General features: G+C 45.4%; 1 protein-coding gene across 13 annotated transcripts in view; it reads right to left on the reverse strand.

Annotated features, from left to right (window-relative positions):
• The window catches only part of ST18 (ST18 C2H2C-type zinc finger transcription factor), a 262,346-nt gene that overhangs the window by 32,438 nt on the left and 213,406 nt on the right, over positions 1 to 16,502 (reverse strand). For all 13 annotated transcript variants that reach the window (XR_006060829.2, XM_060393402.1, XM_060393403.1 and 10 more), the window contains 5 exons: positions 12,875 to 13,009; positions 11,669 to 11,759; positions 10,606 to 10,710; positions 7,632 to 7,819; positions 5,240 to 5,451 (listed from right to left, as the gene is read on the reverse strand). Coding sequence is in view for 12 of the 13 variants with exons in the window: in XM_060393402.1 (XP_060249385.1) it covers positions 5,240 to 5,451; positions 7,632 to 7,819; positions 10,606 to 10,710; positions 11,669 to 11,759; positions 12,875 to 13,009 (731 nt within the window). In the remaining variant the exon portion in view is untranslated. The remainder of the gene's footprint in view (positions 1 to 5,239; positions 5,452 to 7,631; positions 7,820 to 10,605; positions 10,711 to 11,668; positions 11,760 to 12,874; positions 13,010 to 16,502) is intronic.

The raw sequence follows: 16,502 nt of genomic DNA on the forward strand, positions 1-16,502 counted from the left end.
AGAGTATGATTCATGAGATATACTAATAGAAATCCTGTGATGGAATTCAGAAGAGAAGTAAGTGACTGATAGAAGGTAAAAAAGTAAAGTGTTGGTGTGTCAGTCACTCAGTCATGGCTGAATCTCTATAACCTCATGGACTGTAGCTCACCAGGTGCCTCTGCCCGTGGAATTGTCCGGGCAAGTGTACTGGAGTGGGTTGCCATTGCCTCCTCCAGGGGATCTTCCCGACCCAAGGATCGAACCCGGGTCTCCTGCATTGCAGGCAGATCCTTCACCACCTGAGCCACCAGGGAAGCTAAATTTATAATCTTTTTCCCTAAATCTTTGTCTGACACTTGAAGTCATAGTGAAAACTCTTGGTAGACCAGTAGTTTGTATACCAGAGAATGATAAATTTATCAAGGAGATCAAAAGTTAGGCATGAATTCAAGTTTTATCTCCAACAGTCGTAGCTGCACCATTTAGGGGGCATTATTTAATATCTCTGCACTACTTTCTTCATCTGCAAAATGAGATGCCATTCAAGTATTCTTGGACTTCCCTGGTGGCTCAGATGGTAAAGAATCTGCCTGCAATGCAGGAGACCTGGGTTTGACCCCTGGGTTGGGAAGATCCCTTGGAGAAGGGCTTGGCAACCCACTCCAGTATTCTTGCCTGGAGAATCCCATGGACAGAGGAGCCTGGCAGGCTACAATCCATGGGGTCACACAGAGTCAGACATGACTGAGTGACTAAGCACACAGTACATTATGGGCAGAGGGCTCATTTATAGTGCATGACACATAGTAGGTATTCAGTAAACAACACAACTGATAATAATCATAATTTGATTGGGTTTTTGGACTCTAAGAGCTCTCGCCACGCTGTTCTACACAGAAGCAAAGCGGTGGTTTCCCCACACACATCGCTGGTTCTCTGAGATCCTGACTACAGTCCCTCAGAGCAGCTCACTCACATTGTGCAGCAGCATCTGACTTCACATTAAAGTTACTGAAAAAGGCTGATTTTGGATTCTAACCATCCCCAGAGCCGCCGGGCTATTTCTGAGAGAAGGCAGCAGGAGTCACGATGGGATAGCGTGTTGTTTCTCGGCCTTGTTCAAGTACAAAACAGACTTTGAACTTTAAACATTTCAAGCAAGTGTCAATTTTTTGTTTTCTTTTAAGGCACACTGTGCATATGCCACTTTGTCTAAACAGGTGGGGAAAACACCAAAACAAACAACAGAACACTTGGCAAGCGGCAGCGATTGGGATAAAGATAGACTGTGTGCCTGTTCCTACCTCTGCTGACGAGGGAGGAGGAGGAGGGTGGGGAGGAAGGAGGATGGAGCGGACTGCCCATACCCCCGCTGCTCACTCCTCCTGCTGCCTGGTTGTCCTCAGCCCTGTGCTCATCTCAGGAGCACCATCTCCAGACTCAAGGGGGAATGTCTGAAGCTGTGGTCCATCTATGTTTTGCAAACTCACAGGAATTCCACATGGAAATGAAGCACAGGCTACAAATCTCAGGACCAAGGACAGTTCCAGGATCACACTGTGGCTCATTCTTCAAACAGAAGTGTCCGTAGCCACAATGATCTCCACTCGGTATTGCTATTACTAATTTTTCTCTGACTAGATTTCTCAAAGAGATACTTAAAACGCGCACAGGTGATTTAGGCAGTGTGGACATGCTGTGTAAGTGCTGGACTGGATTTTAACAGGAGCAATTCTTTCTAAGATCTACTTTCAGGATGTAGTGGATGTGAGCTCAGGCAGCAACTGACAGCGTTTGCCCTGGCACCTCCACCCAGGGCTGGGCGGTGAAGGAGGCGTGTGGGGTAAGCAGACACTCAGGTTGAGAAACTCAGGAAGGAGAACACTTCAGAATGTTCATAACGTGCTTCATTGTTTTTGGAAGAGGGTCTCTTGCCTCCCTGAGGTTTGCCTCTGCCGTCTTTTCTTACACAAGAGTAGGGATTTTGTATATCATGAATTCAGTTATCCTGGCAAACGTGGGGTGAGTTATGACTTTGCACATAGCTTGAAAGAATTTGTATTAGCCCTGATGAGTGGGTATAAAGGCAGTCTCAAGGTCAATGTCCTTTGGCTTGATTTTAACAAAGTCATGCCCACATGCAAGATTCGTAACTTGTTCTCCTCTCAGGCTCTTTAAACGACTTCTGAGAAGCTCACTGGGGGAAGGAAAGGACCAGATGGAGGCAGAAGAAAATCAATCCTTTGTCAAAGTTCTGGTCAAATTCCCTACAGAGTCACCCACACCTCCCCTGGACCTCAGGAAAGGCCCCTCTGAAGACCTTGCTCTCCTCCTGCACTGACCACTTTTTTCGTCCTTCTTTGATAAGCTCCTTGAAGGCAGGGTCTCTGAGGGACTCTACTTTGCTGGGCAGAGCACCTACAGACTCTCCATTTGGGACAGCTGAATCCTCCTGCCAGAATCTCTCTAGTCCATCAACAGTGCTCCTATGCTCAGCTCCAGAAGTTGAGAATGGGGGAAAGCTGTGTATTTCTATATCTTGTTTTCCGAACTAGGAACTCAAGAGGTCTCTGGATTCTGATCAGCAAAAACAAACACACCAAACACCCACCATGGAGGAAGCCCTGCATCCTGGTGGAGAGAGAATCAGGCTAGTTTTCAGTGCGGAGCAAGATTGTTTACATTTAATCCTACATGAAACAAAGGGCACGGAGCAGAGGGCATTGCGGACAACAGAAACGGCCGGCACAGGGCACTGCTGGATTGGAGCCCATATTTCAGGGTTAATTACTTTAGCTTTCTCTCTTTCTCTCTCTCTCTCTTTTTTTTTTTTTTTTTTTTTGCTATAATAATTACTTTTTGTGGTTTCAGGAATGTATGAGGTTCTCTTTTAAGGTCAGAAAATAGAATCCAACCAGGATGGAATTCTGCAGATTGTTACAGTTGTGTGCAAATGCAGGCCTGGAGGAGAGTGGCACCAGGTGGCAGTGCAGGGGGCCACACTGATCCTGTTTACCACCCACGATGTCCGACGAGACAATGTTCATGGGGAAAAGGGTTTGAAAACTAACTGCCAGCATCGCAGATTCTCTGAAAACCGACTGCCGCACTTTCTGCCCCTTCCACTCTTATGGTCTCATCCATGGCTGGGCTCCTGCAGTTAAGGTGTGGTTGACAGTTTTGGGGCTTGGACATTTGGGGGGTTCCTGTCATCTTTGTTGGATTCACTGCTTGGCTTCAGCAATTGATAGAACATGGAGAATACAAAGGTAAAAGGCAGAAATTCGAAGGAACCAAACTGCATCTACCACGTAGAGCCTTCACCCTACAACCATTCACACAAGCAAATTTAAGTAGCTTTAACCATTATAATACTGGCACTTTTTTTTATGTGTGCGTGTGTGCTCAGTTGCTATAGTCATGTCTGACTCTTTAAGATCCCATGGACTGTAGCCCACCAGGCTCCTCTGTCCATGGGATTCTACAGGCAAGATTACTGGAGTGGGTTGCTATGCCCTCCTCCAGGAGATCTTCCTGACCTAGGGATCAAACCCATGTCTCATGCATTACAGATGGATTATTTTACTGCTGAGTCACCAGGGAAGCCCCTTTATTCTTACGGGACAGCCGAAACTGACAATAAGGCAAATAAGAAGGAAGACAGTTTAGTATCACTCCAATGAGCTGCACGTTAGAATATCCCTTTAAAAAGAAGAAATGCGTTCAGGTTTTTAAAAATGGATTTAAGAATAACCAAAGTTACATTCTAAAGAACCCAAAATCATTCATTTATGTAAATAATCTTTGACTGTGATTTCTGGAGAAATTGGAATTTTCTTTATATTTTTGAGGCAATGTGTTTTTCTTTGTTTAAGGAACTCATTTGTTTAAAATGGTTTTTGAGTGGTTTTTGGCCACCAACTCTTCCTGGGGTTTACTTGGCTCAGACCTGTCCAGAAGCTAATTCTGATTCTTCTGTCAAATGCTCCATGCCACTGTGCGCCCTGCTCTCCTGAAGGCCTGGCACGCACACAGGTGAGCAGCTGACTGCACCGGGACGAGTTGAGCTTAAAGGGAAAGGGGAGCGAATGCCTGTGCTCAGTGAGTTTGGGTTAGAGTTTAACTGGGCCATCTTCCACCCAGAGCAAGGGGAACTCGCTTCTCTAATCACCACTTCTTTGGTGGCTCAGACGGTAAAGAATTAGCCTGCAATGCGGGAGACCCAAGTTTGATCCCAAGGTCTGGAAGATTCCCTGGAGAAAGGAATGGCTACCCATTCAAGTAGTCTTGCCTGAAGAATCCCATGGACAGAGGAGCCTGGCAGGCTACAGTCCATGGGGTTGCAAAGAGTTGGACACAACTGAGTGACTAACACTTTCACTCTTCTCCAAACCAGCCTGGGCATGCTCTGTCAGCTAGCTTCTGCCAGCTAGGTAGGAAAACAATTTCTTTTAACAGCCTTCCGTGTAGACAGACGTTACTGGCTCTAGCTGCCTGCGGCCAGTTCTGGCACCCCCATCACTGTTACTCTGGAGCATCATGACTCCCTCCTCAAAAGCCAACACACAAAGAAAGGATCTTTGATTTCTATTTTCATCAAGACATCCTAAACACAGACGTCTACTTCTCCTTGTTAGTTGGAGAGGAGAGGTTATTAGAGAAAGGTGATTAATTTTGTGAGCTTCAGAAAGATGGGGGTCTTCAGAAACTTTCCTAGAATTTAGTTCTGGATTTGAATTTGGGCCCTGAGCTCTCAAGAGCCCTTGATCCTTCTCTTGTTGACTTAATGGACCCAGGTTTTATGATGTCCTTTGAGAAAACTACAGTATCTCAGACCATTTTATGCTCTATGATGGTTCTACACACATGAATGAGATGTCATGAATTTTGCCATGTTTTACAAGTGGCAGTTTCATTAAACACATCCTACCATCTTCGATTCTCAGACAGCGAACAGTTTCCACTGTTCAGACAGAATAGCGCTGTCTGTGTTCATGCTGCTGTGGCCAGGACCCCAACACAAAAAGAGGTTTGGAATCCACTGGGCTCCCCAGCCAGTCTCCACACCCCCCACCCAGCTTCCTTGCACAACCTGCAAATGGGCCCTGGTCTCTCTGCTCCTTGAATCCACCAGGCTTGCCCCTTCCCAAGACAAAGGGGGCCAGGCCATGGGGGTGGTGAGCATGGCCAGGATTGCGGAGGCAGCCTATCCTCAAGGTGAGCCGCTGACCCCCCTCCGGGCTCTTGGCCTGCCTACCTTGGCGTGCAGACCCTGCTGTCTGTTGGCGAGGATGTCGGCGGCTTCCCGGCAGCGGGTGGACAGGTTCAGGATGGCCGCAGCTGCTGCGATGTGGGTGTCTTCACTGCGCTGGCCGGAGCTGTAGGAGCTGGCACGGCCTGGGCTCTGTGTGTGGGCGCCTGCACTCGGCAGCCGGGGGGGAAATTTCCCTGGACTGGAAAAATGCTTCGCTGTTGAAGAGAGATTTGATTAGCAATTGCACAAACATGGATTTACTCATTAAATAGACTTGTTTCAAAGACAGAACTTCTTGCATAAAAATACGTGAAGAATACGCAGAAACACAATCCATTCTCTCTGGGTACCTTAAATGAATGTTATTCAGATTGGTTTTCACTGGAGTTCATAGATCAAACAAGGTGACTGCTGAGAAAGGAGGCCTATTCACTTAATATTTTTTTGCATTTACACGTTTTATGAGAAAAACTCTAACTCAGGTTACTGGGCACGTGCTCTGGCAGCACAGGTGGTAAAAATGGTAGATTCAAGTCTACGCTAGTGAAACTTATCAGGGACTAGAGAGGTGTAAGGCCACAACATCCACAAACAGTGTAGGTATGAGAATCAGAGATCCCTATGGAGGAAATGGACTGTGTTATATTTGTTCTCACACTAACAATTTATACTTAGATTCAGAATTGCATGCTTTGCTATTTGTCATGCAGGTTTGTTTTGTGCTTAAATCAGAAGCTTCTCTTCCTCCAACTTGGTGGACCTGAGTAGATGATGAAGCTTTGTTTTTTTAACTTCATTTTTGTGTTCAGGTGCAGGGCAGCGAGTAGGGGTGGGACTGAGCCCAAGTTCTCAAGGTGAACAGAAAAGCACTGAGTTATCAAGGCTGAGTCCTCCCTTATGCTTCTGCTATGGGTACCAGGGTATCCCTGAGAGAATTAAACGTGTTTCTCTTTACTCTGGGTGTTTGCAAACATCATTCAGGGACTGGGAGGCACATCCGAAAATTAATGTGGGCTATAAAGGCATTTGGCTGTTTTACTGTATGCAGTGTTTATTTTAAATATTTGATCATTATTTTTCATAAAATATAGTTTAAAACATTACCAAATGTTATTCTTGTAGTTATATAAATGTCACTCTGAAAGTTCTATTTTTTAAACCCGCATCCAAATTATATGAATATTTAGAAGGCTCTTATTAACATATATGTATGTGTGTATATTTTATATATATATAAAATAAAACTATCTCCATATAGATACAAAACACTGTGTGTGTATTTGTGTGTATAATTTTCCCCTTGAATCTAATAGATTGTCAGTGGTTACCTATGTTGGTTATACTTTATTTTTAGTAAGAACAGGTAAAACAGTCTTTTAGAGTACACTGTACTCTAGTTGACGGACACACTCCTCCCTAGTCTGTTTAGCCAGCTGTTGGGTTTTACACCACATTCAAATTCTTTGAAAAATTTGATGATTCATATCACAGAAGGGAGAAGCATTCTGTGTTCCCAAGAGCACCACATCTAGGTAACTATGTGTTAGATCAAAGGGAGTCCAGGGATCTGCGAAACACTGCGGAAAATCCATGGTCTATGGAGGACTCCAACTGGGAGATTATTTCCCTTTGTAGAAATCATTCCTGGATTTATTCCCAGGTGAAAAATCTCACCTATTCATTAGAATATTCAAGGACTCTAAACAACTGGAGAAAACTGTTAGTAAAAACATCAAGTTTTATGTGTTACAAGTACCTTTGCATTATGACCATCCATACACATGTGTCATTGTTAGAGAATGAACACATTTCTGCATTAATTCTTAAATCTGTGGGTGAACATCTCCATAGCCACACTTCTTTTTTCCTAGTAAAATCTTGACTTTTGAATTATGAGTTTCCTCTTAGACCTTTCACTTTTTCTCTCACCTTAAGCCTGAAAGCTTTTGCTAATGCAAGTCATACTTTAGGTAGTATTTCGCTATTTGACCTATTAGATTTTCATAATTTTAATATGAATTTAAATTACTGTATTATAATAGCTATTGCAGTTTCCAGTGTACTAATCCCAATCCTGGATAAATGAGAATTAAATATTTTGTCAGAATTACTGTATTTAGATTCAACAATGGCACCATATTTATAGAATAATTAAAACACAAACTATTCACCATATTCTGTGTAACATCATGTAATATCAATAGTACTGATTAACTTAATTGTTATTCTTATTTCACTATATATTTTCTCTCCTCCCAGAAATAGTATATTACCTATTAAATATTGCTAAATATTACCAATAAATAATATATTACCTATTTAAATGCATCCCCTCCCATAACACACACATACACAAGATACATTTTGGGGGATAAGTATTGGAATTCAAGCTTACATTCAGGAAATGGTGGTGTTTTCCGACCTGTTTGTACAAGGGGGCATTTACCAAAAACCTGGGCATCAAAACTGGCGTAATCGAAGGGTACTTTTCCAAACTTCTCTTGCTCTTTAGACACCGTGGCTCTGGGAGAGTTGATGGCTTGTGATCGGAAGTTGAATTCGATCTGCTTCACCAAGCTCGTCCTGAAGAGAGAGGCACAGAGCTCGAGAGGAATAGGAGGACACTCTCAGTGAGCGTCCCAGAGTCAGAATATAAGCAGGGTGGATATGTCACACCTGTGGGTGCTACAGAGACATGCACTGGGGAAAAGCCAGACAGGGAGGAGGAACAAGGAGGTGCTTTGGGCCCTGGGTGGCCGAGTCGGGGGGTTTAGGGGGGCAGTTGTACATGGTTGGTCTGAGTCTCTCATCAGTAACAGAGAGAACATCATCCTCCACTCATTAACAAAGATGCTTAAGGAGCAAGTATGTGAAGTCTATTTGCACTCCTACTTAGAGAAAAGGGTCATGTTACTACCACCAGGGGACTGATAAGGTGCACGCATCCCACTGTTCATCAGAGCAGCCGTGGACGTCACGACCGTCGCTAGTGAGGAAATGCCATCATATTCTGTTTGGCAGAGCCAGCAGGACCCTGACGTCCAACAGGGTCAGTGTCAGCACCAGAGACTAGATTTCTGAACCATGAACTTCTGAGCCTTTTTACTTTTTCCCCCCAAGTTCAGAATAAAGGCTTTTGCTGTGTTAGGTAGTATTTCAATATTTTATCTATTAAATTGCCATTGTTTCAATATGAATTGAAATTACTATAATAGCTATCACATTTTTCAATAGAGTTGTCTTAATCCAAGCTAAATATGACTTAAATATTCCTTTAGAATTACTGTCTCGATTAAACCAGGGCATCACGTCTGTGTAGCACTAATGTCAACCAAGGAAAACACAAATATTGTGGGGCTGTGGTCTAAGGCTAAAGAACACAAATATACCTTTCACAATTTAGTAGTATCAAAATTTATTATTTTTCTTATTTTTCCCACCAAAACATACTTTGCTCATCAGAATGTCAAAGTTTCTGTGATATGTCTTGGATTAGGTAAAAAGCTTGTGAGTGCTACATCAAAATATTTAAGTGATTAGTTGATCTTGTTATGGCATAAATAACTAGATTTATAGCCCTAATATTGCAGCAGTGTTCTAGCCTAAAATAATACATCTCTTTTAAGAAATGGGCAAAATGAAACAATGCTATTTCTGTGTTTGATAAATAACCTCCTTAGGGAACTTCCCTGGTGGTTGAGGGGTTAAAAATCCAACTCCCAGTACAGGGAAAACAGGTTCAACCCCTGGTTAGGGAAGATCCCACATGCCATAGAACAACTAAGCCCTTTTACCACAACTACTAAAGCCCTCAGGCCTGGAGTCCACGCTCTGCAACAAGAGGGAAAGAAAGTTAAAATGTTAGTCATTCAGTCATGTCCGACTCTGTGCGACCCCAAGGACTGTAGCCCGTCAGGCTCCTCTGTCCATAGGATTCCCCAGGCAAGAATACTGGAATGGTTCGCCATTCCCTTCTCCAGGGGATCTTCCCAACCGAGGGATGCAACATGGGTCTCCTGTATTGTAGGTGGATCCATTACCATCCGACCCACCAGAGAAGCCCCTGCAATAAGAAGCCACTGAAACTGGAGAGCAGCTCCTGCCTGCCAACTAGAGAAAGCCCTGGAAGGAACAAAGACCCAGCACAGCCCCAAAATAACTTACTAAGGGAGGACCTGGAAAATACAGTAATACTGACAAAAACTCTTGTTATAAGATTTTAAATGGATAGCTACTCAGGAATTATCATGATCTTTGCTTGATTTATCTTTTTCACTCATGTAATTTTGATTCTTGGCAAAGTCATGCCAATTGGCCCTTTTAATTAAATATACAGAAGCAAATATTAAGGGATACCATATCTTAAAAATGTTCCTAATAACTGTTTTTCTCAGCTCAGTGTCTCAGTAACAACAATGAAGATCTGGTTATCTGTTGTAATCCTGAAATCGTTTTTTTTCCTGCATGTGTGATTTTTGTGTTAATAAGTACATCATTTCACACTGTGTGGTCCTCTGTCATTATTTAGATGTATGTAAAGCCCTCCAAAGTGCTTGAGAATGTAGAGGACCCAGGACCAACAAGAGATATTTTATTACAAGTTACCAGTTTGGAATGAATTTCTGTTTTAAAGAAATTATATGCATATCTGAAAGAGAAGGATGAATATATAGCATCACATATTTTAAGTAATGAGATTTACGAGATGGAAAGGTTACATCAACCATAAGGTGGTGCGTGCCTGACTCGTGGGAAGGCTTACACTGAGTGAAACAGAACTTTGATTAATACATACTATTATATGAAGTGAAAGTGAAAGTCAGTCATGTCTGACTCTTTGTGACCCCATGGATATACAGTCCACGGCATTCTCCAGGCCACATTTCTGGAGTGGGTAGCCTTTCCTCTCTCCAGAGGATCTTCCCAACCCAGGGATCAAACCCAGATCTTCCGAATTGCAGGTGGATTCTTTTCCAGCTAAGCCACAAGGGAAGCCCAAGAATACTGGAGTGGGTAGCCTATCCCTTCTCCAGCAGATCTTCCCAACCCAGGAATCGAACTGGGGTCTCATGCATTGCAGGCAGATTCTTTACCAACTGAGCTATCAGGGAAGCCCATGTTATCATATACTTCATATCTTTTTGATTCATCCACATTACATAACACTGCATGCAGATTAATTTTAAGCTGAATTTCTGGAGGGTCTAGCAGTTCATTTCAGTGACATGATGATGAACTGGGCCGGCCTCTCAAGTGGACAGTGGCTGCTGCACACTGAAATGAAGGTGGCCCATGGTGCTGACACATGGGGGGCGAAGGACCCTCAGTGTAGGATCTCTGAACACAGGGAGCATAGGGGACTGTCATACCTGTGACCCTGCTCAGGACACTGTCCGGTTTTGGGAGAATCAAGCTGACTTTTGTCCTGGGACATAGCCAGTTTTTCAGCTGCAGCAATTGGACAACCAGAAAGACTGTTAAAAAAAAAAAAAGTGGGCAGATCTGAGTTAAAAAGAGAATGTAATTTGCTTGGGCACCTACCTCACTCATCCTTGGCATGCACCAAATGTTGTCGTAATAATATTAATAGTTCTCTTAGCACCATTATCATCCTAAAAGATTCCGGAGGGCTTTGCAAAACTACTGTGTCAACATTTGTCCCAAAATCTCATCTCAGAGGTAATAGAAAACAAACTCATTTAAAAATCAAAATATTATGTAAAGGAGATATAACTGAATTATTTGGAAACTTGGTGATATTTTAAGTATTAACAGAATGCACTCATCCAATGGCAATTGTCCAGCTATAGATAATTCCATGATATAATAGCTTAGGGTCTATAGGCAAAATGTTAGGAACTTAATTTTACATCTTAGTTTAAATGGAGAGTACAGAATGTAAGTTTTCTGGCAATATGCATATGCATCAAATAGTATCTCATGATTACATAATCTATACATATTATATATAAAACAATAAGTATTTTACCAAAATATTTACATGTATGCAATACATAAATGCACATATGTGTTTAAAGTTAGTTGCAGTCTCTGTGGAATAGCTCTCAGTGAAATGAAATGATGTTTACCTTCAGGAATCTGAAGTTTTATGGTGACTGCTTTAATGTACATTGGATGGGGTTCAAGAGAACCCCTAAACCACTCTTTCTAATATCAAACAGCTCTGGGGAGGTTCAGAGCAGAGGTCACACTCTGTGTGCGTCCCTATATGAGTATCTACCCCTGGTGTTCAAATATGACATTTTTTGTTGGCTGTTCTATGAAAATTTCTAGGGAAATAATGAGGTATTTTATTTTTTACTCTCCACACATTGAGAATATTTCTTATCTATGTCAAGTGCTAACACAGTTGACAGTGATCCAGCAATAGTGATAACACAGGTTAAGTCCCTGGAGTCTCATTTGTATTACCTCCTGTGCGTGTTGCGGTTGCTGTTCACATGCCCTCGTCCCGTGCATCCCGGGGTGGGGCACTTGAGCACGTTTTCATGCATGGCAAGAACTAAGCACAAAATAGCACAGAAAAGAAAAGAGCAATTTACTACCAGTACATCACATGCCAAGAAACTGATATCTCAGCTTCGCATCCAAATGAATTTAGTTACAATTCAGCTTGCTCCCTTCCCATACAACTTCGGGTTGAAGACCAGAAGCCCATGCGAACGTCCAGTATTAAATGTCTTTGGGGCGGCTGGCACTGAGACATGCCCATCAGGGCAGGTTGTATGGCCTAAGAGGTGTTTCAATAAGAGTCTCCAAAATAGAGGATGGAGCCTGCAGGTATTTCAAAGTTTAGGAGCAGCTTTCCCCTCTCCCTCCAGTTTCGGGGCTCATGGTGGGACATGGGTGGAGGGACCAACAAAGCCCTCACTCTGCAAAAGTGTTCTGGGCAACGCTTCAGATGCCAAGTGTCTCTGCTGTCAAGGAGGAGGGGGACACAGGTGATGCTCTGGAATCTCAGGTGAGAAAGGACCACAGGGCACACAAATCATCACTCAGGCCTTTTATCTCCTGTATATTCTGATGCCTTAACACTGCGGTCTTGCTGACTCTGGGGAGATGACCCCACCTGCGGCTCCCTAATTCCCAGAGGTTGTAAACACTTTTCAAATGCAAACCAGACAGCTGGAGTCCACATCTGACATACTCTCCCATCTGATTCTCACTCCAGGACACTCTCCACCTGTTCTAACCCCCAGGGCCAGGTCCCAGACAACTACAGACAGCCCCCAAGCTTTAGAGCTCCCAGGAAAAATTCCAACTGGTCGATCTGAGACCGGATTACTTCAGCAACGGCTCTTGCCAACGATTCGTCCCCGCTCTCAACTCCCCACCTTCCCTTCTGGCCCTGGTGCTTCCCTGGGGGCTCCGCCTGGCCTGAGGAGCCCCCTCCTCTTGGGAACTGTGAGAAGCAAGTTATGTTTACAACACCAGTCATCTCTTGATCTATTGGCCTCACTGCACCCCAATGTTTTTATGAATACACTGTATTTTAAAACACCCGGCTAGACGGAAATTGTCTTGACACAGAAAACTTGGTGTTTCCATGTCTAATCCCAAACTGGAGGAGAAAGTGGGCGACCCCACGGACTTCTTCCAGGGCTGGGCGGCACTCACTCTCCAGCGGGACCCGCACTTTGTGGGGGCACCCCGAAAGGCTGCGGTGGTGGGGGTATAGTCCCGTCACGTGCCCTGTGCCGTCACACCCGGGGATGGGGCACTTGGTCTCCCTCTTCTCAGGCCTCGGTGAGTCTACGGAGGAATTAAACGGAAAGACAGCTGGTCAGTCCTCACCCTCCCTTCAGAGAGTGCCCCTTGCGGGGGCGGTCTTCTCACGCTGCTCAGCCTCCACATAATAAAATCGCCCTGAATAAGACCCTCCACTAAGACCCGCGGGAGCAGAAAAGTGCTTTCTCTCTGATTTTCTTGGTATCTCAAGCAGAGGCTGAGACAGGGCGAGGGTGTGTCAAAACACAGAGACGGTCTCAAGCTGTCGTGTCAGGTCGTAGTTGTGAAAAGTCAGCCCTACACCAGAGGATGAGTAGGCTCCAGAAAAGCAAAAGAGAAGGAATTTATTTAAACCCACACTGTCTCTTATTGAGGGAATCTGGAAAAGCCAGGCTCAACCATCACGCGATGAAGAAGCTGTCCTATTTGAGGAGGGACTGCCTGGCCAGCCCAGCGGGTCCTGGTGGCAGGTGCAGTGGCCCCAGGGCTCTGGGTTCCAGCCACGTTGGGAGGCTGACCTGACAAGAGGTCACCTCTCGCCAGTCCCGGCCGGTGGACAGGGCCGCAGGGGCCCAGGAAGCCCAGACCCCCATGGTCCACAGCCCTGGATCAACTCGCGGCAGCCACGGAGGAGAAGGGACCATGGTTTCACTCCTGGTGCAGAAACTGAAGACAGAGGCCTGGCAAGGATGCATTCTTAGGGGAGACCTGCAAAGTGTGGGAGCAGGAGAGTGGGGCAGGCTGGAGTGGTTTACAGGGCACTGTCAGAACACGGTAGGGGATGCGGGTAGGCCACATGCACAGCTGGTAGAGGAAAGGGACACTTAGTATCCCACACAGTCAGGCGGCCTAGAGGGTGTGGGCGGAAGACAGCTTAGGGTCCTCATTTCCCAGCACACATGAGGCTGGGGCTTAGATAATAAGTGTGAGTATGTGTGCCTGTGTGTGCACGTGTGCACCATCATGTCCGACTCTGCGATCCCATAAACTGTAGCCCAGCAGGCTCCTCTGTCCATGGAATTCTCCAGGCAACAATACTGGAGTGGATTGCCATTTCCTTCTCCAGGGGATTATCCTGACCCAGGGATTGGAACTGTGTCTCCTGCATCTCCTTCATTAGAGGCGGATTCTTTACCCCTTAACCACCGGGGAAGCCTGAGGGTTAGATCAAGGATTATATCAATACATAAAATAAATGAGGACTAAATATGAATATGCTTATATTCATGCCTGAGAGGGTAGATAAGCTTAAAAGCAAAATGCATTCTCAGAGGTGAAACTGCACTCTTCACTAGTGAGTGAAGTGACAATGCCAGCTTGGGACAGGTCTGCCCCTCACATCCCTCACATCAGGGCTTCTAGAGAACCAGGACCAGAACGGGCAGAGAGGGCCTCAGAGAAAGGACCAGCACGGTGCAGAGACTGCGGCTCATCAGAACTCCATCGTCAGGAATCAGGAGCACACAGTGCTGAGAGTGAAAGTCAACAGTCCACGAGGTCCTGCCACTCGGAAGCCATGGGCGAGGGGTGCGGCACGGTCCCAGCTGCGAGAACGCCAAGGGCCATGTGCTCCAGCTCCAGAAGTGGCACAGAGCGCCAGGCAGCGCTGCCCGATGAATATCATGGAAGCAGATGTGCCTCAGTGTGGCCATGTCACCCCAGTTTTCAGAGGGTAAACGGTGCTGGGCAGATGGGCACAGCAGGTCGCGTGTAATGCAATTAGTGGGGGCGGGGCGGGGGTGCTGGTTTTAACAAAGCGGGAGGAGCCAAGGACCCTTGGAGTTAGAAGTGCTGCCTGGGGTGGGGGGGCCAGGGATAGGCAGGGAAAGGACGTGGTTGGTGGAAAGGGATACTGGAATAGCCAGTGTGCATGTTTCCAGAGACAGCATTTAATGCCAGGATGTGGAAACTATATTGTTTTCTGTGAGAGACAAAGGGACGTATGAAGAGTTCTGACATATTGTATGATTTTGTGGGGCTATTTTTCACTGAGTCTGAAAATGCTGCCAAATTTCAAGTTCGTTTGGGTACAGAATGTCTGCAGAAAGCTAGTCAAAACCCTCGATGTTTGATTAACATGAAATTAGGATGGGGGGCGCTGACACCCCACGAGAGCTCATTGGAAAGAACAAACGACCTGAATTCTGATGGCCTCCCTCCCTCGGATCTTGGCCAGGTGAGGCCGCATTTCCAAACCACGGTGAGAAGTCTGGCCACGCTATCTGCCTGCGGGAAGCCAGAGGGGGTGTGGGAGATAAGGGAGGCTGGCCCCTGCCCAGGTGGGGGCCGTGTCTGCCAGCCTCTCCTTGTGGGGGAACAAATATGCCCACAGTGCTCTCTAGGACCAGCCCCATGCCTGAACCAAGCGCAGCAGCAGCTCGGGGGGTGAGAGGGCTCTCTGGCCTGGCTTTTCTTTCTTCATTTTCTTTCCTGGATGCTGCTTAATGAAAATGACCTTGCAGTCTGGTGACCTGACATCCTGATGGACTCGTGGGCGTGTTCTCATGGCTCCCCTTCATCCTGAAAATGTCACAGGCTGTAGAATAAATTATACGGTGACTCTACTTACCCTGCGACCCAAAATCTCCCTGTGGCTGGTGGCAACAGGACAGCCAAACCCGGTAACTTAAGACTTGGGTGAAACAATACTTTAAAATCCTAGTATTCTCAGAGAGCAAAGCCCCAAGCCCGAGGCGCATGGGAAATCAGTGCTAACTTGCCGTCGTTTCGTCACTCAGCTTGTGTCCAGCTCTTTGAGACCCTATGGACTGTAGCCCACCAGGCTCCTCTGTCCATGAGATTTCTCAGGCAAGAATACTGGAGTGGGGAGCCATTTCCTCCTCCAGGGGATCTTCCTGACTTAGGGATTGAACCTGCATCTCTTGTTTTGGCAGGTGGATTCTTTACCACGGAGACGCTTGGGAAACCTGATGTTTACTTAGGTGCATGGAATATACTCTCAAGAGAAAAAAAAATGCTCCTCTTATGATCCCACACCAGGGATGAGAGGAAGAGTATGAACTTGGACATCCTCTGGGAGAAGCCTGAAGTCCCTGCAGTTGGCTTCACTGTTCTGCCTGTTTCTTCCTATCTGGAATGAAGTTCCCTGCATGGACTTGACACCCCAAGGCATGACCTCACCCCCTCCACACACACGCACACACACACACACACGCACACACACACACACACACACACACACACACACAGGCTACACCGTGGACTCATCTAGTTCCATCAGCGATTCTCTAAGGCTCCATCATGACCTGTATTCTCTAACTCACATTCTATTGCCTTGCTAATGTTTGTAAACAAAAAACATTTTGAAAGTTCTGTAAAAGAGACCTAAGAATTATCATGTGTTTTAAACTGTGGAACAAAGTATCTCCGAAGTTGAGATATCAGTGGCTGAAGATGCCATCAGTCGCAAGAGGAAACATTATTCTGTGTGCCAGTGAGAAAGGAAAAACAATTGAAAATTGAATAATGGCACACCCTTCTAATTTTACAGAGATGC

Source organism: Ovis aries, chromosome 9 (assembly GCF_016772045.2).
Source record: "Ovis aries strain OAR_USU_Benz2616 breed Rambouillet chromosome 9, ARS-UI_Ramb_v3.0, whole genome shotgun sequence".
Lineage (NCBI taxonomy): Eukaryota > Metazoa > Chordata > Mammalia > Artiodactyla > Bovidae > Ovis > Ovis aries.